At 34.9% G+C, this 27,775-nt stretch overlaps 1 protein-coding gene across 3 annotated transcripts in view; it reads left to right on the top strand.

Annotated features, from left to right (window-relative positions):
- The window catches only part of FAT4 (FAT atypical cadherin 4), a 175,151-nt gene extending 151,156 nt beyond the window's left edge, over positions 1-23,995 (top strand). For 2 of the 3 annotated variants that reach the window (XM_074396930.1, XM_010338360.2), the window contains 6 exons: positions 6,558-6,643; positions 7,522-7,701; positions 10,085-10,209; positions 11,854-12,071; positions 18,369-18,630; positions 20,969-23,995. In XM_074396930.1, the coding sequence (XP_074253031.1) occupies positions 6,558-6,643; positions 7,522-7,701; positions 10,085-10,209; positions 11,854-12,071; positions 18,369-18,630; positions 20,969-22,836 (2,739 nt within the window). In that variant the 3' untranslated portion in view covers positions 22,837-23,995. The remainder of the gene's footprint in view (positions 1-6,557; positions 6,644-7,521; positions 7,702-10,084; positions 10,210-11,853; positions 12,072-18,368; positions 18,631-20,968) is intronic. The other variant, XM_010338361.2, reaches the window with a different exon arrangement.
- The last annotated feature ends 3,780 nt before the right edge of the window (positions 23,996-27,775 follow it).

The following is a 27,775-nucleotide window of genomic DNA, read 5'->3' as shown; positions in this document are numbered from 1 at the left end:
CCAAACTCCTTTTAATATTTAATATTTTGACCTCTTTCGATGAATCATCAATGTTCTTCATGGTGTCTAGAATAGTGACTCACTTCCGAAGGTTTTTAATTTACTTTGCCCAGATCCATCAAAGGAATTACTATCTGTGGCAGCTATAGCCTTATGAAATGTATTTTTTTAAATAATAGGAATTGAAAGTCCAAGTGACTCCTTGAGCCATGGGTTGCAGTCTGAATGCTGTGTTAGCAAACATGAACACAACATTAATCTCCTTGTACATCATCATCAGAGCTCTTGGGTGACCAGGTGCATTCTCAGTGAGCAGTAATATTTTGAAAAGAATCTTTTTTTCTGAGCAGTAGATCTCAACAGTGGGCTTAAAAATATTCAATAAACCATGCTGTAAACAGATGTGCTCTCATTCATGCATTCTTAAAGACCCTAGGATTTTTAGACTGGAAAAGGAGCACTGAATTCAACTTCAAGACACCAGCTATGTTTGCGCCTGACAAGCGAACCAGCCTATCCTTTGAAGCTTTTAACCCAGGCATTCGCCTTTTTCCTCTAGCTATGAAAATCCTAGATGACATCTTATAATAAAATACTGTTTATTCTACATTGAAAGTCTTTTCTTCAGTGTAGCCACGTTCATCAATGACCTTACCAAGATCTTCTGGATAACTTACTGCAGCTTCTCTATCAACCATTCACTGTTGTCCTTTATATTTTTATGTATGGAGATGACTTCTTTCCTTAAACTTCATGAGCCAACCATTGCTATTTTCCATCTTTTCTTCTGTAGTTTCTTTCCTCACCTCTCTCAGCCTTCATGCAATGGAAGGGACTTAGGGCCTTTTATTAGATTAAGTGTTGGTTTAAGGTAATGATGTAACAGGCTTGATCTTTTATCCGGACTGCTGAAACTTTCTCCATATCAGCAATAAGGCTATCTTGCCTTCTTATCATTTGTGTAGTCAGTGGAGTAGCACTTTTAATGTCCTTCAAGAACTTTTGCTTTGCATTTACAGCTTGACTATTTGGCACACGAGGCCTACCTTTGGGTTTATCTTGGCTTTTGACATGCCTTACTCACTAAGCTGAATCATTTTTACATTTTGATATAAAGTGAGAGACATGCAACTCTTCCTTTCACTTGAGCACTTAAGAGTCCATTCTAGGATCATTTGTTGGCACAATTTCAGTAGTGTTGTATCTCCGGATACAAGAATGTCTGAGGATAGGTAGATAGACCGGGGACAGCCAATTGATGGGGCAGCAAGAACATAGACATTTATCAATTAAGCTTGCCATCGTATATGGCATGGTTTATGATGCCCCCAAATAATTATAAAAGTCACATCCAAAGACACTTCATTCATCACAAATCACCATGCCACACAAAATAATAATGAAAGTATTTGAAATATTGTGAGAATTATGAAAATGTGACCCACAGTCACAAAGTAAGCACATGCTGTTGGGAAAATGGTGCTGAGAGAGTTGCTGGATGCAGGGTTACCAGAAATCTTCAATTTGTAGGAAACAAAATATTTCCAAATGCAATAAAGTGAAGTGCAATAAAATGAGGCATTCATGTACTTATAGATCATATTAATTTTATTATGTGGCTTTCATGTTATAAGAATGACACATCTATTTATTAAACAAATATTTTTCTTTGTAAAGAAAACTGCATCACATCTTTTCTTTATTAGTGTTTGAAAATGCTTGACATGGTGTAATAGAATGGAAGGGCTTATTTATTTTTTATTCTTTCTTCATCTTCAGAACTTTCTCTACATATTTCCCCCAATTCTAACAGCTCTCAAGGATTTTTTTCATAAGAAAATGCTAACAAATCTGTCTTAAAATATTTTTGCACTTTAACTTTGAGCCTTTAAAAGTGTGGTTACTGTTAAGATTTATAATTTATCCTAGATAAATGGATAGAATTGTGTAAAATGTTAAACTGTCTATTAAAAAGAAGGCTTAACCTAAACAACAAAATTAAGTACTCTTATCCTAAACAACAAAATAAGTGCTCATTTTTAAATGAAGAAACTTGGTATTCAAATGATTATAATATTATTTCTGACTTCATCGCAATCTTCAAAAGATATGGTGACTTATATAGCTCTTAGACTGATCATGTGAATCATACAGTTGTATAACTGCAGAGAAACTTTTGCCACTAAATTTATGGAATATGTTATATTGCTGAATGCATATAGTCAATATTAAGAAGTAATATTTAAAATGTTTTTAACCATGTTTTTGCTAGTTTTTTTTTCCCCTGTGACCCATAGTTAATTTTAAAGGCTAAAGTTTGTGCAATCTATAATTACCAATTTCATAAGGGCATGAGACAGAAACTACCTTATAATATTAATTATTTTGACCAATATCCATAGCAGGCAATCTATTATCAAAGAACAAAATTTGTCATTTGCTTTCCGGAAAATTTTACAAATCCATGTTTACTTTTAATTGGCATCAGATACAATGACTTTTCTCTTCTCCACTCTAATTTATTGCAACATTAAAGGAAATTTAAGCAAGTTTTAAAATACAGAACTATTTTTAATTATGAGGGAGAGAAAAAGTAATGATTAGCTTTAAAGATAACCAAGTGATTGTGTCAACATGGTCAAGGGTAGCTGCTCAGACATGGATATTGCCACATCCGTCAAACTGCATTCAGGGTCCTACCAGGTTATTAAATGTATGTTGTTTGAATATTGATGAGAAAACAAAAGTATTATATGATTTTTTTTTTTTTTTTTTTGAGACGGAGTTTCACTCTTGTTACCCAGGCTGGAGTGCAATGGCGTGATCTCGGCTCACTGCAACCCCCGCCTCCTGGGTTCAGGCAATTCTCCTGCTTCAGCCTCCTGAGTAGCTGGGATTACAGGCACGTGCCACCATGCCCAGCTGTTTTTTATTTTTATTTTTAGTAGAGACGGGGTTTCACCATGTTGACCAGGATGGTCTTGATCTCTTGACCTCGTGATCCATTCGCCTCAGCCTCCCAAAGTGCTGGGATTACAGGCTTGAGCCACCGCGCCCGGCCTATGTGATTTTTATCCATCATTTTAGTTATATACTCTTGTCCATTTCCTTTTGAACCTAGTGTTAATATTTTCTAGCTGGAACATTTTTCTAATATATTTAATTCATATGGTATTTATTTAATAAAATTACCCCCAACATTCTGAAAATGATGTCAAGACATAATATTTTATATTTTAATTCTGATAATATACCCACATATCTATATTATTGTAAAGGTTAATATGAATCATAATTAAAATTTTATTTCTGTGAACTAGGTGCTTGAACAGATGTTAGTCACTCTGAATTATCACCGACACTACCTACATATAACTTTTGAAGTAAAAATAATAGAATATTTTACTTGATCTTGATCTCAAGGAATTTTAAATTATAAGTAGTATCTAAAAATCCAACCTGACTTCAATGAACATTAGTAGATGTATAACAAACAAATCTTGCATAAAATATATTTTCTAATTAGTAATAGTTTATTGCATTGATTTTTGCTTGAGATTTAAAAAATCAGCATAATATCAAACTGATGTGCTCAGAGGAAGACGTTGGAAGAAGATAGATTTAAACAATTCTTGTATTCCTGATGATTGATGTAACCAGAAATATTAGGCCTTAAAGAATTAGAAAAACATTTGGCTATTGATATGTATAGAGTGGGCTCACTTTAGCCATAATAATATCCTAAAACTGATGAGTAATAGTAGATATCACCTCACCCCATGACACATATGTAAGATAACCATATTTCTGATATGTTGTCAAGTATACTATAATGTAAAATAAATGATTTTACCTGATGACCTCCAAGGTTGCATTAAACTTCATGAGCATTTGATTCTATCAAACATGGACAGAGAAGTAAGAGGTGAGTGGAGAAGGAGGTACTGCAGTGTATTTGTATTATTGTGACCATAGTCATCAATTTTTAGTAATTCCAAATGTGAAAAAAACTCTGTCATTATTACTTGAGTCATAGGAAAAATGTCTTCCTGTTTCATAAAATGTCCAAATCCTGATGGATTCTGAATTTGTCATTTTCTATATTTCAGAATAATTTTGGTTGGAAACTGGCAAAATCATTAACCTCTATGCTTTAAATCATTGCATAAGTAGGGGTAAACATTTTAATTTATGATGGTAAAGGTAGAAAAATTCAACAGTAAAAGAAAGAAAATTTAACTCTGAAGTATCCCCAAGCTTTTAGACTTATATGAAACACTAACAATGACTAAAATACAATTCTGTTATTCAAGGTTATTTTTCTAGTTGAGGCATGTATAAACGTCCATTTGGTACTTTCTAGTTTACGATAGTTTTAGGGATCTCTAGAAGGATACTTGCATAATACACGTTCCATCAAATAGTCACCTAAGCAACAGAAATTGAATTATTAAAACTTAACACTGCTTTTGAGATTGGTTGTCACCCAATTGTACAGACAACTAGAAATAATCATAACTATCAAAAGAGTTAACTAAATAGGTCATAAATGTCTTGCCAGAGAATTGGAAGTGTAAAGTTTTCCTAAAACTGTTAGTATTTATTATTACTTGAAAAAAATGACAAGAAAAAAATCCACATGGCTCACAGAGTTTATTGTATGGAGCTTATAATAATTAACTCTTAAAAATATTTAAGAATACGTTAGCCATTAATATTTGCTAAACAATTAATAAATTAACTACAAATTCACTTCATTTTTAAAATGTGAGATACTTTAGATGAATTTTTACAAGTCTCCCATTTAAATATATGGTTGATGGACACTGCCTAAAATTCATAAGCAATATTGACAAAAGTGAGATATTAAGCAAATTAATCATTTTCATTCATAGTGAAAGTAGCCTGATTTTTTAATACAGAAAATTTGACATTGAAAACTGCATTTAAGTGAGTCATGTTATTCATCAACTTGCTTAATCTTCCTGGACTGTTTCCTACATTTGCTTTGCTCTTATTAAACTGAAATGATAAGCATTCTGATAAATGGATGGCTGCATTGTATTTATATTTCTCTTTTATATATGTAACAAATTTGGATTACCCCTGTCTATGCCATTCATAAATTTAGAATATCACTTTATTGTCTGCATTGGGAGAAACCTTTAAACCTCCTGTCCATTTGGATAATGAATTATGACCATTCCTGTTATTTACTGGCACTACACTCTATCCTTCTTATAATTTCAGCAACCAAAATATGCAAAGTTTGTCATTTGTCAAATTTTAATGAAGTTTGGGGAACAAAGGAGGTGCATCACAATAGCATTGCAGATTACACAATAATATTTATACACAGCTTTGGTCTTAGACTGGATTGCAGCCATCTCAGTTGCTGGTACTCATTGTATAGGATTCTGATTTCTATGGTTATCATATTCTTAGGCATTTTAATCATAAATTTATGACTTTGTTTATCAGTCAAAAGGAGTATTCATATGTTCTACTAAACAGAAAGCTTTTGTCTCAAGGGGTTATACAAAAATGACTACTTAGTCATTATTTAAATACTATTGGGGATTTTCTACTGTAAAGTGATTTACAGTAATACACTCTGATTATACAGAGATATGCTATAATGTTACTTATAATTATTCTTAACAAAAACGAGAAAAGCACTTACTTGGTTTATTTAACATTCCTCAAACTTTAATCCAAATATTTAAATTTTCATAGATTGCTATACTAATATTTATACTGTATTTTTATAATCTTTTTGTAAATATGGCTGAAATCACATTAGAATTAGACTTTTGAAAATCAAAAATTAAGTGGCTTTTCTTTTGTTAAAATAGCTTAATAGTACAATAAACATGTTTCTTAAGATTGTTATCCCCAGGAAGATGTTTCAGACCTACTGTATATTATTCTAAAGAAGATTAATGGCATTTTTATCTTTTTTCATCTATAAAACAAGGGAGCAGGAGAAGATTTTTCAAAGTACCCTTTACATTATAGGTAAAGATAGTCATAATTTTAGTTTTAGAGATATCAAAGAAACACGTGTGCGTAATTCAGTATTAGAATTATGTAATTTTTCTTTTTTTTTTTTTTTTTTTTTTTTTTTTTGAGACGGAGTTTCGCTCTTGTTACCCAGGCCGGAGTGCAATGGCACGATCTCGGCTCACTACAACCTCCGCCTCCTGAGTTCAGGCAATTCTCCTGCCTCAGCCTCCTGAGTAGCTGGGATTACAGGCACGCACCACCTTGCCCAGCTAATTTTTTGTATTTTTAGTAGAGATGGGGTTTCACCATGTTGACCAGGATGGTCTCGATCTTGACTTTGTGATCCACCCGCCTCGGCCTCCCAAAGTGCTGGGATTACAGTCGTGAGCCACAACGCCCGGCCGAATTATGTGATTTATACATTAAATCAAGATGTTTTTACAGTTTCCAAATTATATTCACATAGAAACAAGTCTTGGGTAGTGTTGGCTGGAAAGACTAATAGGGACAGTAGAACTCAAAGTTGAACATTTCCTTCTCTTGCTTCATAGGCAGCCTCCTTAACTGTGGACTCCTGTTCTGAGAACCAAGAGCCAGGATATTGTACTGTCAGTAATGTGGCAGTTTCAGATGACTGGTAAGGAATATGATTAGTTTAATCTTTATTGTTACTTAAAATTTTTAAAAAGAAAGTTTACACCTAAAAATAATTATATGAAGCTAAGAATTACATAAAGCTTAAGATACTTTATTTCCCTCCCCAAATTTTCATAATATAAAATAGTCAATAATTACTGTGCAAAACTTGTTAAAATGTGTGAAATGAAGTGGTAGAAATAGGATAAAACTGGAGAAAAGAAAATTAAATATAGCCAGTAGTCTTTGGAAAGATTCATGAAATAATTGCATATGACCTGGATAAAGACCAGGATAAAGACCCCAGTTCTTTCAAACGCATTTCTGAAAGTTTATGTGAAAATGAACAGGTATGTTTCCATAGCTCCTAAAACTCAATGCAGCAGTAATCTACCTGAAAATAAGTGAGTTTAACAATAGAAATGATAAACAGAGAAAAATAAGTAGTCATGCATCATTCATTGCCTCAATCAACTTATTGGCATCCCTTGCATTGATCAGCTTATTGATTTCCCTTATCATCTCTGCAGGAAAGGACTAATGTAATCTTACATAAATATTAGAGTTGCCACTAATTCTACAGCATTATCTTCCCATTGAGAATGTGCTCCTTCTTATTGACTCAATATTGTGATAATATGCATCTAATTTGACTATTTGAAAATAAAATTTCCATAAGTTTTAATATTTTTCATAATTTGGAAGCCTAACATCTCTGTATGTTTATGGGACACTCTTCTACATGTTATGTTTTCCATTGAAATTTATCACACTATAATAAATGCTAAAAAAGCTGTATTTACTCTAATTTGACCTAAACATTATACTAAAAGTGTACTCTTTTGGCACTAATATTTATGTCTTCCATTTTTTATTTAGGACTCTTGATGTTCAGCCAAATAGAGTCACAGTTGGAGGTATCAGATCACTAGAACCAATCCTTCAGAGGAGAGGACACGTGGAAAGCCATGATTTTGTTGGCTGTATAATGGAGTTTGCAGTCAATGGAAGGCCTCTGGAACCCAGTCAGGCTTTGGCAGCACAAGGCATCCTAGATCAGTATGGCAATTTTATTTCTTACTGTTTTAAAGAAAAAAGGTACAAAAAAGAGTATGATTCAGTGAGCATCAAAAGTGAAATTATTATGTGCAAATCCCTAAAAATACCAAGTGATTTGCATTGTTTTGAATTTTAAATATGTACGTATACTTTTGAAATTTTGGCATAAAATGTGATATTTAATTAGAAAATTAATATTTGTTTTCTAGAGTCTAATATATATATATACATATATATATATTTGCATGTATATCTTTTACTCTCTTAAAGAGTTGTGAAGATTGAGTTAAGTTGGTAAATTATATAGAAAGGACCCTGGTACATAGAGATATATAAATGTTAGCTGTCATGGGCACATAGAACTTTATTTGACCTTAAATAGTTTTACTTATAAACATACATATTCTCAAAAACTTGATACAGCTTTAAAAACAGGTAATAACTTGATTAATTATGAACTGTAAGGTTATTTTGTTTGATTATTAATTAGGTTTCTAGCAATACCTTGGGAATTGTAGAAATTATATATTTTATTTTAAAACTACTTTTGTTCATTATTGAAGTTTGAAAAATTCTGAAAAAACACAAGGAATAAAATAAAATTAATATATAATCTAACCACCTAGAGACAACTACTCTTAGGTTACTGTAATGTTCACGACTGCTTAGTATCCTATGAGTATGTGCTATATTTTTAGCTATTGCTATACACTTTAGTTTCCAATTTTATTAATATACCAATTATCCTGTGAATAACACATTTTCACAAAAATCTTTGCTCATGTTATTCTTTTGGATGAGATTACTTGAAATCAAACTATAAAGACAAAGCTAGGAATACTTTCTAATGTTTGTAACTTAAGTATTTTAATAACATTTGGCATTTGCCTTTCTTTTTCTACATGTGCTTATTGTTTTGTTACAAAGTCACACTAGTTTATTATTATTACTATCAAACAGTACAGAGAAACACAGGATTGAGATTGCCACCATTGTTAATACTTTGGTGTGCATCCTTTTGTATCTCTCTCTATGTTCACAAAGTACTTTTAAAAATATTAATTTTTTTTTCATTTAGAGATATTTTGTGAACATCTTTTTAGGTCAAAACCTACTGAGCCAAAACTTTTAAACTTACCTAACAGAGCCAAAACTAGCTCTGTTAGACCTTATGTCCAGAATGACTTTTTTTTTTTCTCGAGACGAAGTCTCACTCTGTCACTGAGGCTAGAGTGCAGTGGCCTGATCTCGGTTCACTGCAACCTCTGCCTCCTGGGTTCAAGCAATTCTCTGCCTCAGCCTTCTGAGTAGCTGGGATTACAGTTGTCTGCCACTATGCCTGGCTAATTTTTGTATTTTTAGTAGAGACGGGGTTTCACCATCTTGACCAGGCTGATCTTGAACTCCTGACCTTGTCATCCACCCTCCTCCACCTCCCAAAGTGCTGGGATTACAGGCATAAGCCACTGCACCCGGCCCAGAATGACAGTTTTAAAACACAAGTCAATTCTTTTCACTTCTTGGCTCAAAGTGCTTTGATAGTTTTCCATCTCACCTAGCTTCAAAGCCAGAGTCCTGACCTTCACTAACACGGTTCTTACGATCTGGCATCGCCCTTAACTCCTGACCATGTCTAACTGCTCTTCTTCTTCTTCCCTGAGCTCCAAACATGTTGGGCCACGACGTTTCTCCAACATGGCAGTACACTTGCACTTCAAGGCTTTCTCACAGGCTGTTTCCTCTAGTTGAAATGCCGTTCTACCAGATACACTTCATTCCCTTATTTTGTTTAGGTCTTAACAAAGATTAATTCGCTGCCTAATCTAAAGATTCAGTAAACCCCCAAACACACTATACCCTTTCTCACCTTAATTTTCCCAATAGCTATTTTTTAAATTTATTTTCTTTCTCTTCCACAAGGAAAAATAAATACTTCCTGAGTGCATGGTTATTTTTTTCATTATTTTACTTCCATGTACTTGGCATCTGGTAGGCATTCAATAAACATTAGTTGCATGTGTAGCATTGTAGACAAGTGTCAAAAAATATGTGGTCCCTGGCTCACATGTATTAACCAAAGTGTTTATTTGACCAAGGCATTTTATTCAAATAAGAGCTAATTTAAAGAAGAAATTGTAACATCTTTTTCCTTATTATGTAAGACGTCTTCTTTCTTGACTCTTCTTCAGTGTGAGGCAGACTGTGTTTTTTAGGAAAAATTCTAGTTTGATTCCAAACTTCTAGTTCCAAATTAATTGTAACTTGAGCTTCAAATAACGGAGTTCTTGAAATTAAACAGGTTAACAAAAGTTTATATCGACTTTTAGCAAACTCCTGCTCATCTTGCATGTGCCTTATGGCTCTCAATATGATTTTATTTTAGATGCCCTAGGCTGGAAGGTGCTTGTACTCGCAGCCCATGCCAACATGGTGGCACATGTGTGGATTACTGGTCATGGCAGCACTGTCACTGCAAAGAGGGATTCACTGGGAAATACTGTGAAAAATGTACGTAAGGTTTTCCGTCTTCCCCTGGAAATTATAATAACTATGAAAATTAAAATATATGCACCCAAGTATGTAATTGAATTAAAAATAATGCTTTCATTCTAAATACTGAAAATATTAAATGGGCAATAATTGGTAAAATACAGTGACATGTTAAAAGTTATTTTTGTAACCTGAAGAGGAATGATATTCTTTTAAAGAATTGTTTGCTAAAAATTTATAGCTTCCATTTTTAAAATATTTTCTTCAGTTATTTTTGTTTATAAGAATGGTAGGCAATCTAAAAGTCAATGGTTATATTTAGGCTTTTTTGTCTTATTTTCTGCCTTTGGGGGATATTTCTCTGGTGATTTTTTGTACATGAAAAGATCACGCACCACTGAGCTCAAAACATCATACAATGGCATCATAATAGGTTAAAATTAATGTTGATATTTTCATTTTAATTTACAAGTACCAGAATTAGTTCTGAATATTACTTTTAAAAACCCTGTCATCAGTTGTTTTCTAAGCCCTAATGTTACTATTATTTAGACATAAATGATGTTCACATCATCATTAGAAAATAGTGCTCTCTAATTTCAAGCTGTACATTTCACTAACCAACCCTAACGGCTCCTCTTTTGTAAAAATTCTTCATTTTCAAACAGATTGCTACTTAACTCTAGTGCAGGTATCTGACCACATTTAAGGAATCATTTGATTCAATTCTAATATGAAAATGAATAAAAAGGCATAAAACTGAGGTTATAATATAAATCTAAAGGGTCTTAGTAGGAGAAAGTATAACTGTGTGTAATTATATCAGATAATGAAAACATAGAAAACATATTGTCAAGTGATTTTTAAAGTAATAAATATTTAGTAAGTAGGATCCTAATTACATCTGAAATATGAGATGAATCATTGGCTAGATAAATGCCTGAGACTCTTTTTCTTAAATCGTGATATAACTCACATACTATAAAATGTATCCTTTTAAAGTGCATTGTTCAGGGATGAAATTGTTTTGAGCTCATTTTCTTAATATTTTTTTCTTTAGCTATATCATTTGTTTCTACAATTTAAACTTCTATATTTCTGGAGTGTGGATTTTTTCAGATTATGATAAATTATAGTATACATACTGATTATACATGATGATAAATTGTATCTGGTGACTACTAGAAATAAAGTCAGTTACAAATATAAATAATTGATTGTACACATCTTTGTCCAAATTTATAGCATACTAGAGACTAAAGATTACAAACCATCTTAAAACCGTGCAAACATATATTTTGGAAATCCAATGAAAATGTTTACAAACAAATTTTTCAAGTACATATTTCCAAGTGGCTATGTCTTTAGGTATTCATGATCTATATAACGTGGCAAATAGTTTAGTAAATATTTCCCAAATGGTTAATGACTGCCATAAAGTATTTTACATTTCATCGTCCTGAAATGGATGTAAACATTTGAAATCAAATTGTATAGTAATAAATGGAAATTATTTTTTAAGAGTGGAGTTGGGGGACATTAATTCCCAAAAGTTGACATTTTCATTCTCCTTTTTCATATTTCTTGTCACTATAGAAAACTCTCCAAGAAATGCCAAATGAGTGCATTCATTTTCCTTTTTTTTTTCCCTTTGGCTTTCAGCTATTACGCCTGACACTGCCTTATCATTAGAAGGCAAAGGGCGCTTGGACTACCACATGAGTCAGAATGAGAAGCGGGAATATTTGTTAAGGCAAAGCATACGAGGTGCCATGTTGGAGCCTTTTGGTGTGAACAGTCTGGAAGTAAAATTTAGGACCAGAAGCGAGAATGGCATTTTAATCCATATCCAGGAAAGCAGCAATTACACTACTGTGAAGGTGAGATAAAAGCTAATGGTGACTTCATTTGATTAGACCGCCTGCTGTGTAGTGGTTTAAATCACTTCTCCCATAATTTCTGTCCCTTTCTTTACAACCCATTAGAGTTCCAACTAATGCTGGGCGCTATTCCAATATCATCTATCTTAACTATTCCCCAGGCATTGGCCAGAGTAACAGAGATCTGAATGGTTTGATTTCTACACACTTTTGTCTTGCTTTAGAGTAGAGAACCCTGCCAGGTAGGCCAGCACACAAAGAATTAGTGGCAATCTATTTTTCTGGTAAGAATTTATACTGCTTTTTTCTTACTTTTAAACATAGTAAACCAAAAATATAATGTGCCTTTGAAATACAAAAATATTTTTCTCCAATAATTATTTCAAATACTGATATGTATATGTTAATTGACAGGATTAGAATAAGGAAAAACATTGTGAGATATGGGAAAACATTTTGAAATTATATGATTTCTGGAGCATATATTTAATTTACTATCTATGTAAACTCTGTGAAGTATATTTAGAATTTATTATAAGTAAAATTTCACTTAACCTGTATGAAACATTTTTAAATAATCTTAAAAATTATACTTCATGAGAACAATGTATTGATTTATCATTAGTCTTTTACATAATTTTTTTCTTATCTGTAAATAAGATACTAAACTTACATACAGGTAAATAATTTAGTTAGATGTACATTTTTGCATTGGCTCAGAGTTTTCTGAATTTTTTTTTTATTGCATTTTAGGTTTAGGGGTACATGTGAAGAAGATTGTTGCATAGGTACACACATGGCAGTGTGGTTTGCTGCCTTCCTTCCCCTCACCTGTATCTGTCAGTTCTCCCCATGCTATCTCTTCCCACCTCCCCACCCCCCCGTCCCTCCCCCATTTCCCCCCAACAGACCCCAGTGTGTACTACACACTGGGCTTTCTGAATTTTTAAATCTGTATTTTGCTTTCTTTCCCACAAATAAGTCATCTCCTAGACCAACAGTTTTTTTAGTTTAGTTACATTGACTGCCTTCCATTAATATTACTTTGTATCATTCTACTGATAATTTTTAATATAAATTTTAGTAAATTCTTAAAATAACAAATCCATATCTCCTGAACTATTTTCATCTATGAGTCAGTATTTGAAAACTACTCCAGGAATAGTTCATAAAGCAAAAGAGCAATATGCTCAGAAAATTATTAGGTTTAATTCACATAGAATACTAAAAATAAAAATAGATGTTCACTTCTAAACTTAAGCTTTTTTAATCCTCAAAATTTTTCTCTGTGCAAGCCAACCACGATTATGTCACATATAAATATATTTAATAAGTAGCATGAAAACCAATATTTCTTACATTCTCAAATAATAATCTCTCTAGTCCAGTCATTTCCAACTAGGAATGATTTTACCCCCAGGGGACATTTGGCAATATCTGGAGACATTTTCAATTGTCACAGTTGGGAGTTGGGAGAGTGTTTCTGGCGTCTAGTGGTAGAGGTCAGGAATGCTGCCAAACATCAGCACTTTACAACAGTTATCTGGCCCAACATATCATTAGTGCCAAATGGCAGACACTCTACCCTAATCCCCTACAAGAGAACACTTTTAACTTTACCTCCATTGAAACAAAGGACCCAGCTCCAGGGTTCATAAAACCACTGTAAAAGAGAACACATAAGCCATTGTATAACCTTATTTTTTGTACTTTTAATTTTCATTGAAAATGGTATTAGAAGTAAACAATGTAAAGAAGCAAAGAAAGAAATAAACCTTCGTCCTCTATAAGAAACGTATTTTATACGTTTTGAGGGGCTTTGACATTGAGGTCTGTGTGTTATCTGTTAAACTGTTTCCAAGTCCTCATGCCATTTAAATGACATATGAAATATTTCTGTATGTTATCACTTTAAGCCAAGGAATTCAGTGAAAATACAATGCGGTTGAAAAAAATCAGAGACCAGGTTTTTTCTTCCCTGAATGTCAGGATCCATTTTTGTCACCATAAATTCTTGTATTTTCAAAAGGCCAACAGCATTCAACTCCCGATTTTGTTAGCTTGGTAGCGATAACTTAGATTTTTTTATTTTCTGAAAGGAAAGTAAGTGTTAATTAATAAAAAAATGAATAACAGACAGAAATGCATAGTTTTATATGAAAATTTTGAAAAACAGCTTTTTAAAGATTAAGGGGCTTGGCAGGTAAAGAAAATGAGTAAGAAAAAATAAAAACAATGAATTAAGAATAACTGAAAGATTCAGTGAAAGAAAGTAGCTGTTGTAAGCAGGCAAATTATTTGGATGACAGGAATATCATGTGCTTATTACAGAATAGGATGAACTTTTACTTATTATTTAGTTTATTGGTCACTAAGACTCCAAGATTTCTTTTTTCTTCTTTTGGGGGGGGTTCCCTTTCTGACCTTTTATTTCTTTCTTTCTTATGGTTTGTGTGGTCTGACTCTTTTACTCTCTTATTCTCTTTTTCTACTATACTCTCTCTCTTCTCTCTCTACACACACACACACACACACACACACACACAGAGAGAGAGAGAGAGAGAGAGAGAGAGAGAGAGAGAGAGAGAGAGAAGCAGCCAGAAGATGAGGATATTTTGTGAAAAATGAGCAAGGGTGTTGGGTAAATGCAGTGTCAGGTGTGGGCAGCAATAGCAATGAGAGGATAGAAAAGATTATGGGGCCAGGTGCAGTGGCTCACGCCTGTAATCTCAGCACTTTGGGAGGCGGAGGCGGGTGGATCATGAGGTCAAGAGATTGAGACCATCCTGGTCAACATGGTTAAACCCCATCTCTACTTAAAATACAAAAAATTAGCTGGGCATGGTGGTGCATGCCTGCACCAGCTACTCAGGAGGCTGAGGCAGGAGAATTGCCTGAGCCCAGGAGGTGGAGGTTGTGGTGAGCTGAGATCACGCCATTGCACTCCAGCCTGGGTAACAAGAGCGAAACTCCGTCTCAAAAAAAAAAAAAAAGAAAAGAAAAGAAAAGAAAAGAAAAGAAAAGAAAAGAAAAGATTATGTAGAATCAATTGGGGCTATTCAAACAAAGAAAAAAGTAGGAAGAAAAAATTTTGGAGAGAAATGCAAAAGGAAAGCATACTTGTGTAAAACTTTGTGGACCAACATTTAAAGCATTTCACAAATCTCTTTTCATTCATGGCATATCCTATAGCTCCATATTTGATGTTCTGTAATAACAGTAATATGAGGGACTTTATTTCTACTCTAAATCTGTTCCATTGTTCCACCAGAGGTGGCACAGAATTGGAATAATGAATTCAAATTTATGTGGATTCGAATTAAACAAATGAACAAATAAATGCAGTCATGAGTTGCGTAAGGACAGGGATACATTTCCTAAACTGCATTGTTAGGTAATTTTATTCCTGTGCAAACATCATAGAGTGAACTTACTCAAACCTAGATGGTACAGCCTACTACACACCTAGGTTATATGGAATAGTCTATTGCTCCTGTGCTACAAACCCGTATGGCATATTTACTATACCAAATACTGTAAGCAATTGTGACAGTGTGGCAAGTATTTGTTTATATAAACGTATCCAAACATAGAAAAGGTACAGTGAAAAGGCTTCATAGAAGATTTTTTAGGGGAAAGTGAGGGGTCTTGCTCTGTTGGAGTGCGGGCTGGAGTGCAATGGTATGATCTCGGCTCATTGCAGCCTCTGCTTCCTGGGCTCAATTTATCCTCCCACCTCAGCCTCCCAAGTAGCTGGGACTATAGGCGTGTGCCACCATGCCAGGCTAATTTTTGTATTTTTTGAAGAGAGGAGGTTTCACGTGTTGCCCAAATGGCACTACTGTAAATAAAGCTTGTAGGACTGGAAGTTGCTCTGAGTCAGTGTGTCAGTAAGCAAGTGGCTGGTTAATGTGAAGGTCTAAGACATTATTCTACACTTCTGCAGACATTATAAACTCTATACACTTAGGTTACACTAATTTATCACAATTATTTTTTCTTCAATAATAAATTAAACTTAGCTTACTGTAACTGTTTTCATTTATAAACTTTTAATTTCTTTAACTTTTGCTTTTTTGTGGTAACAATTAAAACACAAATACATTGTATAGCTGTATAAAAATATTTTGTTAGGAGGCTGAGGCAGGAGAATCGCCTGAATCCAGGAGGCGGAGGTTGCAGTGAGCTGAGATCGTGCCATTGCACTCCAGCCTGGGTAACAAGAGTGAAACTCCGTCTAAAAAAAAAAAAAAAAAAAAAAAATTGTTTTCTTATACCCTTATTCTATAAGTTTTCTTCTATTTTAAGCATTTTTTAATTTCATTTTATTTTTATTTTAAACTTTTGCGTCAATAACTAAGAAACAAAAAAACACATTAGCCTACACAGGATCAGAATCATCAGTGTCAGTCTTCCACCTCCACATCCTGTCCCAGCAGAAGGTCTTCAGGGGCAATAACAGACATTGAACTGTCGTCTCCTATGATAACAATGCCTTCTTCTGGAATGCTGCCTAAAGGACCTGGATGAGGCTGGATTATAGCTATTTTTTGTATCATTACAAGCAGTACCCTCTAAACTAATGATTTTTAAAAAATGTAGCAAATGCATAAACCAGTAATATAGTCATTTATTATCCTCATCAAGTATTAGGTATTGTACGTAATTGCATGTAATATACTTTTATAATTACCGGCAGCGCAGAGGGCTTGCTTACACCTGTATCCCCACAAGGAGTAATTTGTTGTGCTATGACATTACAATGGCTGCTGGGTCACTAAAAGATAATAATTTTTCAGCTCCTTTGGTTTATCATTGACTGTTTATGAATAAATAAAACCAAGAAAAATTTAGCATGATGTTTTGAAAGTTAGGAATTACATAAGTGTTACGTCAAGTACTGCCAGGGAGAAGGAAAGCATTAAGAATGTTATATTGAGAACTTATATTCTTCTCCACCTCAGTTTGTGGTATGCTCAAAGTGCTCTTTCATCAGAAATTTATTGAATAAAAGATGATATGATGAAATCAATTTGGAAGAAAGAACTGGGAGGAGGCTTTTTCTGTTTTGTTTTCTTTTTTTCTTTTTTCAGAAAGGACTCTAGCTATAACCAAAAAAAGTTGCTGTTTTTACTGCGTGTCATGAGATGTTGCCCATTTGATGAAATGTTATTGTCATTTAGCTGGAACTTTCTGGGTTTTTAATTTTTTTTATTTTGTTACTAAAATGTATTATTATCTGGAAAAATTGCTTTAATAAAATATGACTATATGAATAACATATGTAAATGTGTTAGACATCTTTTCCGTAAAGTACAAATGAACTGATTTTTAGTTTTACCAGATGTGTTTGTTGCATGTAGAAATAGCATTTGATCTGAGTGACAAAATAAACTAATCCATCTTTTCATTCCCGTTATTTGAGGAGCAGTGCCACTGCATCCCCCTGCCAAGACACCAGCTCTGTCTGGCAGTGTTAACGGGTTTATGCTCCCTGAACCAAATGTTCATCTTGCCTTGTAAATTATCTCATTTTCTAAAATAATCTACTCAGGATACTGGAAACTTGGTAGCTGGAAACTGGAGTGGGAGCATCCTGTTACCCAATGTTCTATCTACTAGACAAAATAAAATAAACCAAATATCCCTTAGATGTTGTAAAAGACAGCCAAAGTGAAGACTTGCCCAGACACCTCATTATTAAGAATTCAGTCTTTATTCATCATAGTTTTTGATCCCAATAAATGATATAAACAATAGGCATCTTTTTTTCCCCCAAAATTCCCTTGTGTAAAAGATGACAGGTAAAACGATTATTTTCGTCTTTATTTTCCAACTACGCTTCCTTTTTAGCTGAGCATTCATTTTTCTTTATGAAGTGGTTTTCACAGTTTTTTAGTACTATGGGCCTTTTACTAAACGAACCTGTGTAACACACTCCAATGGCAGGTTGTCATTGAAGTACAAATAATCAATAAAGGTATAATTTAATTATCTTAAAATGGGTATTCACCCCTTTACTATTTCAATTGTGTTCTGGAAAATAATTCATTATATTTTGAAAAATTAGGTATACAGATGAGAATACTTTGAAAACCACTGAAACTATTAAATGTAAAAGTATGTGTTGCCTAAAATTGTAGAGACAAGATATTTAAGTACACTCTCATAAAACCAGATTCTTCTGCTATTCTATCTTCCATAGATTGGTCAAAAATTTAAGCTTTAGTTTTATTAATGATTTTTATTTAAGCATACCATATTATAATTGTATTTTCTTTTTAATATGTTTTATAGATTAAGAATGGCAAAGTACATTTCACATCAGATGCAGGAATCGCTGGGAAAGTGGAGAGAAATATTCCTGAAGTGTATGTTGCAGACGGCCACTGGCACACTTTCCTAATTGGGAAAAATGGAACAGCCACAGTATTGTCTGTTGACAGAATATATAACAGAGATATTATCCATCCTACTCAAGACTTCGGTGGCCTTGATGTGCTTACTATATCGCTTGGAGGAATTCCACCCAATCAAGCGCATCGAGATGCCCAAGCAGGTAAATGCCTCTGTTAAGTAGAATCACAAGGGAAAGGTAAAATTGTAGCTCAAGAAGTAATTGTTTTTTTCTTTTGGCAAGAGTAGCTGAAATCTACACATCTAGTATGAATCTCATATACAATGCAATTTCATTCAACAAAATGTATGTTTAAAAAAGTAATTTGATGTCTGATAATATCAATAATAAATAACCTAAAAATGTCATAGCTTTCTTTAGAAAGTTTGTAATAAACTATTAGCTACCTCGAGCAACTTGCATCTTTCTTACCAAGGTTGTAAGTCAGTCCATGGAGTGTTGATGCTTTACTTGTCCACCAACCATTTTGTATACATTTATTCATTTATTTATTCATTCACAGCCACTCTCTTCGTGGTCCATTAATGGAAACAAACATCAATCAATTTGCTACACACGTAAATTCATTATTCTAATCTGTGATAAATAATACAAAGGAAGAATGTGGAATTCTAAAATATAGTGAAAAAAGAGAAAGGAAGGGGAATTTTGCTGAGGAATTGACATGTACACATAAATCTGAACGATAAGGAGAAGGATGAAAGTGTATGAAAGGTTAATTTATGTTGATAGAAAGTTTTTTAAAGAAATAGATTAAGTCAGAGTTACAGAACACAGCACATTGGGGGCTAACCTTACAGGCAAATAATGAAGTTGGAGAATGAAGCAACTTCTAGACCTGTTGCAGTTTTGGTCTTATTTACAGAGCAATGGGAAGTTATTAACAATTTTAATCACAGGAGGATCAAGTTAGATATGCAGTAATATTACAGATTATTCAGGTTACAACATGGAGAATGAATTGGTGGAGGCCACGAGTGGACCAACAGAAATTAGTTGGGATCTGGACGAGCTGTCTTGTGAGCTCCTACTAGTGTGGTGGCCAAGGGGTTAGGAAGAAGTGGACAGGCAAGAAGTATTCTGGGAACTAATATCAACCAAACCGTTAGAGATTATGGTAAAATTCAAGGAGGATTCTACTTCTCAACTCAAAGAAGAGTAGTGTCACCAAGAGAGGAAACTACAGAGCACTGCAAAAGCAGCATATCTCGGGAAGTAGCAGATTTGGTTAGGGACATTTTGGGTTTGAATCATCTTTGAAAAAATCCTTTGGATGGATGGGCTGGAACTCAGAAATAGACTTTAGCTGGAAATACGTGTTTAGGAGTGGTCAGTGTCAAGCAGGTAACTGAAGTACTGAACATGGGTGTGATCACCTAACATGAGAGTGTAGAGTGAAAAGAAAGCCTAGGACCTCATCTTGATTAACTCTAAGAGTCAATGGTTATGTAGAGGAGAGTAAGTCAGAAAAGGAGACTAAGTAATAGGAAGAAAATCAGGAGTATAGGAACAAAAAGAAGAGATGTCACAAAAGCTCATAGAAAAAAGTATATCAAAGATGAGAGTGTCACTAGGGTAGAACGATGCATTAAATAAGAGGAAAATAATGCATGTGAGAGTAATAGGGTTAAGGCATAAAAGTTAAAGTCTGGGTTATAAATCCTTTTTATATATTTAATTATTATAGAACATTGTGAATAAACAAGCCAACATAAATTATGCTTTTTTGGTAGTGTCAAAATAGATTCTTGGGCCCTGAGATAAGAACATCAATGTGTTTGTGTACTCAAGTGTAATGAAATGTTTCTTAACTTTGTATTTTATCTTTATCTTTCCCCTAAGGAGACACTTCATATAGTCTAAACTTTACCATTCCCAAGTCATAAAATGTTAACACCAGTGGTATGTTTTCATCTGATCTTTGGAGGTCCACAGATCATTGTAATAGCTAAGATTTTTTTCTTTTGCTCCACAAAAACTTACGTTCGACACCTTTGGTGCAATATCACCTTCAATGGTAATGCAAGATTTTGTAGTTGAAGCCATTGGCCTATTTCATGTTCTTTACAAGTTTTAAAAAATACATTTTATTTGTATGTATGCAATTTTTGGTATATGGAATGTAAAAAGAAAGGAAATTGATAAATAAATGAGTAAGAAAAAGAAAATTCAGCCTGCTCAAGTCACTCATAAATCTTCAGAATGAGTGGGATTCAAGCAATCTGTCCCACGTTTAGTCATAGTAGTGTTACACACCTTGCTAAGTTATGTTGTAAGATGCACAGCTTAATTACCTTTCAACTGGGTGATGACTCTCAGACTGAGCTTTCGGTATTCACATGAAGTGATTCTGAATACCGAAGTTTCCTTTTACAAGTGATTCTGGACTTTTCCAGCAATGTAGTATAAGCCTTTTTAAAAAATAAAAATAAAATAAAATAAAATAAAATAAAAGCCTTACTGCTGCTTCTTCTCCCAGCAGGTTTTGATGGCTGCATTGCTTCTATGTGGTATGGTGGAGAAAGTCTTCCTTTCAGCGGGAAGCATAGCTTGGCCTCCATCTCAAAAACAGATCCCTCGGTGAAGATTGGCTGTCGTGGCCCAAACATCTGTGCCAGCAACCCCTGCTGGGGTGATTTGCTGTGCATTAATCAGTGGTATGCCTACAGGTGTGTTCCTCCTGGGGACTGTGCCTCCCACCCGTGCCAGAATGGTGGCAGCTGTGAGCCAGGCCTGCACTCAGGCTTCACCTGTAGCTGCCCAGACTCGCACACGGGAAGGACCTGTGAGATGGTGGTGGCCTGTCTTGGTGTCCTCTGTCCTCAGGGCAAGGTGTGCAAAGCTGGAAGTCCTGCGGGGCATGTCTGTGTTCTGAGTCAGGGCCCTGAAGAGATCTCCCTGCCTTTATGGGCTGTGCCTGCCATCGTGGGCAGCTGTGCAACCGTTCTGGCCCTCCTGGTCCTGAGTCTGATCCTGTGTAACCAGTGCAGGGGGAAGAAGGCCAAAAATCCCAAAGAGGAGAAGAAACCAAAGGAGAAGAAGAAAAAGGGAAGTGAGAATGTTGCTTTTGATGACCCCGACAATATCCCTCCCTACGGGGATGACATGACCGTGAGGAAGCAGCCTGAAGGAAACCCAAAACCAGATATCATTGAAAGGGAAAACCCCTACCTTATCTATGATGAAACTGATATTCCTCACAACTCAGAAACCATCCCTAGCGCCCCTCTGGCATCTCCAGAGCAGGAGATAGAGCACTATGACATTGACAATGCCAGCAGCATCGCCCCATCGGATGCAGACATCATCCAACACTACAAGCAGTTCCGTAGCCACACACCAAAATTTTCAATCCAGAGGCACAGTCCGCTAGGCTTTGCAAGGCAATCCCCCATGCCCTTAGGAGCAAGCAGTTTGACTTACCAGCCTTCATACGGTCAAGGTTTGAGAACCAGCTCCCTAAGCCATTCGGCGTGCCCAACTCCCAACCCTCTGTCCCGACACAGTCCAGCCCCTTTCTCCAAATCTTCTACTTTCTATAGGAACAGCCCAGCAAGGGAATTGCATCTTCCTATAAGGGATGGTAACACTTTGGAAATGCATGGTGACACCTGCCAACCTGGCATTTTCAACTATGCCACAAGGCTGGGAAGGAGAAGCAAGAGTCCTCAGGCCATGGCATCACATGGTTCTAGACCAGGGAGTCGCCTAAAGCAGCCAATTGGGCAGATTCCACTGGAATCTTCTCCTCCAGTCGGACTCTCCATCGAAGAAGTCGAGAGGCTTAACACGCCTCGCCCTAGAAACCCAAGTATCTGCAGTGCAGACCATGGGAGGTCTTCTTCAGAGGAGGACTGCAGAAGGCCACTGTCTAGAACACGGAATCCAGCCGATGGCATTCCAGCTCCAGAATCCTCTTCTGATAGTGACTCCCATGAGTCTTTCACTTGCTCAGAAATGGAATATGACAGGGAGAAGCCAATAGTATATACTTCCAGGATGCCCAAATTATCTCAAGTCAATGAATCTGATGCAGATGATGAAGATAATTATGGAGCCAGGCTGAAGCCTCGAAGGTACCATGGCCGCAGGGCTGAGGGAGGACCTGTGGGCACCCAGGCAGCGGCACCAGGCTCTGCTGACAACACGCTGCCCATGAAGCTTGGGCAGCAAGCAGGGACTTTCAACTGGGACAACCTTTTGAACTGGGGCCCTGGCTTTGGCCATTATGTAGATGTTTTTAAAGATTTGGCATCTCTTCCAGAAAAAGCAGCAGCAAATGAAGAAGGCAAAGCTGGGACAACTAAGCCAGGCCCCAAAGATGGGGAAGCAGAACAGTATGTGTGAAGTTTATGTACTGGCACTAAAAAATATAAAAAACAAGAAATGCTCAGACCATTGTAAAGTTGCCGACTAGGTTGGGTCACATTTGAAAAACAGGCCAGTATGGACTGGTGGTAGAGGGGAACCTTTAAAAATAATAACCACAATGCTGCTGAAACAGACTCACAGCTACTCTTAATTTAAACATACGTGGTTGAATTTATTTCTCTGCATGCATTGTGTTTTGTAACTAGTTTTGTGGCATGCAGCATTTGGAAGATTTTTCTTATTTAGCAGTGTTTGATTTGTGATTTTTAAAAATTGATACCTTTACCATTGCAGAAAAGAACTTGTGCTTTCCCAGTGGCGTATGTGTATTGTTTCCATTGTATTATAATTATATTTTGCATTGCAAGATCCTGGATGTTAAACCAGTCCTCATAAAGTGTAGAAAGGAACCCTCCTATCGTGGAATGAAGATTAGGTATATTAACACTTTTCAGAATGATCGTTTCCATATTTGATGTTGTTCAGAAATGTCTGAGTATTTGAGTAAGTTGTACATGACAGTGGGTACTGAAATTAAGTCATTTTGTTCAGCACTTTAATGCTTTCTTATAGAATTGTCGTAAAACTTCTGGATCCTTTAGCAAATGATTCTAGTCTCCTGACTTTCATCAGGCTTCCATTAGGAACAGAGTGATTGCATGTTGTCCCCAGAACACTGCCACCTTGCTATGCAGATGATGTTCTCAGCAGCACTTCTAAGAGACACTCTTAAAAGTTATTTATTGAAAATTTTTTCTATGCTCTTACTATTTTAAAGAATTGACCTAAGGAAAGCCTATGATTGGACTTATTTTCCAACCAGATAACATTTACTCTAAGTACCCAGTTTTTATAATTTATATGAAATCAGATTTCACCACTCACTTTCAGTCATTTTGTAGATCATTTTTTTTAATACTGTGTAAAAACCTTTTTTACGCCTAGGCTGTGTTTTTGATACTGATATTTTCCTATGCTGAATAGTTTTCTTACTTTCAGGGAAGGTAAGAAAATACTTTTTTTATATTTGTTACTTATGTAACATTCATATTTTTCACATTTTGATATTTGTAACATACTGTATGCTTTCTACTTGTAAATGTCAACAATAGAATTAAAATATTTATTTAAAATACTCTGTATTCTAGTGTAATATTGATTTTTATCTTTCTACATTTTTTGTATGCCCAATTGAGAATAGTCTGTGCTTGTCAATAGGGTATGACTAATTGAACTGTATATAAACAGCATCATTTTCTTTTTAAAAATGTGAATATGGATCCTTGCCAGAACAGGTATTTTAAAGTGCTTTAGTGCATTCCTAACCTGTCAGAGTTCTTGGGCTTCCCTGGAGTATATTGAGTCTAGACTAGGCTGATCTTAGGGGTCTAACTTTATTATGAAGCTTGTTTAAACATCCTAGGAATAAATGTTTGGAAATTCCCAGTAGAATATGTTCACTGAAGACCAGCTTTAGCTCTGGTTATAGAAGCAGCAATGAATTAAAGCTAATTATGGAAAATGTCTGGGTCTGATTTTCTCTAAGGACTCAGCCCAAAATTCTCTAAGTCCAATGGTGGGTTGAAAGAAGGATAGGAAAAGCTCCACTCTACATATGTGTCTTTAATTTATTGATTATTCTGCTGCATAATTCTAAAGAAACTGTACATGCTGTCTTAGCCAAGACAAACCTCGGTTTTCAGGAGTCATAGTTACGTCTTAAATAACAGGACTTTAAAAAATTTCCTCACAATCTCAGAACATTTGTAATTTAATATCTGCCCAAAACCTAATATTCGTTGAGAATACTCTTCTTTAATACCAACCATACCATATTGAATAGGAATTTTAACCATATGTAAATTAACACCCACCCAGAGATTGAGGTATATGCCAGAATTATTTTGTCATGTAATAATGTTGAGGTTATTATTTTTTGTTTCAGATTAGGAAGTATAATGTGGGTTTAATCTAAATTATGATATTCCTTTAGGTTTAAACACTGAATGTAAGATAATGATCTGATTTTTCTCTTTTTTTGTCACCTGTGATGAGCCAACATGTTTTAATATTTCTCTGTGAATTATAATAGTATAAATTTCTTCTCCAAATACAGGAACATGTTCATTGATTTGTGTAACTCAAAACAGAATACATTTTTTTAAGAAACTGAAGCATCTCAATGTCCTCAAGAATATTAACTCTATAATTTAGAACATAGCTAAATGTAAGATGATAAACATGATTATAGCTAAGAATAAAGGAGAAGGAACTTGATGCCAAGATTTTGTATTCTTATTCTCTAAGAATTCTTTGTGAAATAGAGAATTACTATTCCCTTGACTAATCAATCCCAGTTTAGGAACTTGATAGGATTCTCACAGGACAATTTCTAGTCTTTGGTTCTTCTTGGAAATCTCTTCTACTAAAGCAAGGCCAATATTTATACCAAAATAAATCAGAAATCTGTGAAATGAAGGTCTCACTTTAAAATGGAAATTAATATTTAATTTATTGAAGTATTAAAGTGTCATGTGGTGTACTATGAGGAGGAGGGATCATAGGCAAATTAACAGATTAAAAATCCCCACAAGTGAATGGTTAGTGGTGATTTGCATGTTCACAAATAAAATTATGATCTCAGATTTTTAATCCATCCCTTGTTAAGTTTTATTAGATTTCCTGGAATATAGTTACTGTACTCTGTAGAGGCAACAGCAACTCCATCTTGGATGCTCATCTTCCGTGTTCACTTCTGATTAACCCCAGTTCTGGGAATGCCTCTAGTATTTCCAGTTTATGTACGTATGGTTCCTTGTTTAAGAGCTTGTACTAACTGCAACTCTTGACCTTAGGCAGATTCACGTAGCATTTTGCACTTCCCTGAGGAGTCAACTTCAATTATCCTACACCTTTCTTCCTTGTCATATATAGGCCCTGGGCTAGGGGTTAATGGTGTTGGGATCCACCATTTTGTCTCTCCACTGCCTGAGGCACAAGCATGGCTTCTGTTGATAAGGTCCCTATTGAATGATTCTTTCTGAGCAACTGAATATGTCAGCTGCTTTCTTCAATCTCTCAGATTTTGAGGGTAGGGTTGCATAGACTGACTCACTGCAGAACACACTCCTTTAGGCTCTTCTGGATCTGTGTTGTGAAAAAGCATCATGTTCATTCAGGTGCATATTGAAAATACTCTTGCAGTTATGCCATCATAACTGCATGTGATCCCCCAGCCACAAGTCCTTTGAGCATGGCGTAGCAGCATGACACAGGACTTTGCTTACTCAGTTCTAAGAAGCGTATTATTGTTGCTCTCAATGTCATCTCTAGAATTTCCTAAATTAGCTGATTTTATTGATACCTTAAGATAAAATCACTTTAAGAAAGTGGAAGCTGCTCTGCCTATGGAATAGACATTTTTTTTTCTTATCTAATAAACTTGCTTTCACTTTACTCTAAAAAGAAAAAAAAAAAAATGAAAAGAAAATGGATCATCAGAAGGTCCTGGAGCACAACGTCCCATTGCATATTGTTAACAAAATACTTACCAGTTTCAAGACTGATGAGAAATAGAACTGGCTTACACTATTGAAAGTCATGTCCCTTAGAGATATTTTATTTATAAGGGAAAGCAGAATATATCACCAAGTGATTTTATTACTTCCAGGCATTTCATCTCAGAACAAATTACTATTGTCAAGAAATGCATTTTTATTTTACTAAAATTTAATATTATGGTAAAATACATCTGTGGAAAGTGAAAATATTTTTCAAATTATGGATAAATAATACAGCAAGGCAATTATTCTTTTTCCATTTTATGTCATAGATCCCATTTTAAAGGACTAACATTTCAAGATGACTGAAACTACCTTCACTTAGGAGAAATAAAACTAGAAATAAAATACACTTTACACATTATTAAGCCATGCTGTGTGAAGTGAAACATTAAAGTCTATGATTGTGTGGAGGGATAGCTTTTGTTTTTATGGTGTATGAGGAAGTGTGTGGTATCTACAAGCAACCGCTTAGTTTTCTTAACAAGATTGGGTTTGAGCAGAGAACAGCAGCCAGATTAAGGGTGAAATATTAGATACCCTAGCCCCCCGAAAAACTACCCAAACCTGTAAAACCAACTCCTCTCCCACTGCCCTTTGCTAATGCCCTTTTTGGCCTTAGCCCACCTGCACCCTTAGCCCACCTGCACCCAGGTGTGTGTTGCTCACACAAAAAATAAAATAAAATAAAGTCAATGATTAATCTAGTAGATGTACCTTAAAATATTTTAAATGAAAAGCCATATTATAAATAATTTATATGTCTATTACTACTGAGCCAGCCAGCAGGTTTATGGGTTTGTTAGTCCAAGTGTTGTAAGTCAGTGTTACACATGAATTTGGTATTTTTATTTATTCTTAATGAGGGAAAAGGAAGTAGGATCTAATAAATGTTGATGGATACAATTTTCGTACCTACAAATACATATGAATAATTGAATCCTAACAAAACCTATACATCTCTGATAATCACTGCAAATAAATATATTCTGAACTAAAGACTGTGAAGTAAAATAACCTTCTTTAACAGATAAATATATTAAGTTAAAAATAAATTTAGTGTCCTGGGTTAAATTGCATCACAGACAATAATTAGTGCCCTTTACATGCCAAGAACTCCTCTAGATCATGGAATAAAGTAGTGAAAAAACAGGCATAATGTTTGCATTAATGGAACTTACATTGTAGTAGAGGAGATAAATAAATAAAGTACTAATTGTGTAGTGTGGTATCTAGTGAAGCCAAGTGCTACCAAGCCAACTAAAACAGGCTAAGGGGATGAGGTTGACTTGAGAATGTGTATGCTAGTTTGGATCAGATAATCGGAAAGACCTTTCCAAGAAGGAAAAATTTGA

Source organism: Saimiri boliviensis, chromosome 3 (genome assembly GCF_048565385.1).
Source record: "Saimiri boliviensis isolate mSaiBol1 chromosome 3, mSaiBol1.pri, whole genome shotgun sequence".
Classification (NCBI taxonomy): domain Eukaryota; kingdom Metazoa; phylum Chordata; class Mammalia; order Primates; family Cebidae; genus Saimiri; species Saimiri boliviensis.
This window is presented reverse-complemented; position numbering and strand designations above follow the sequence as displayed.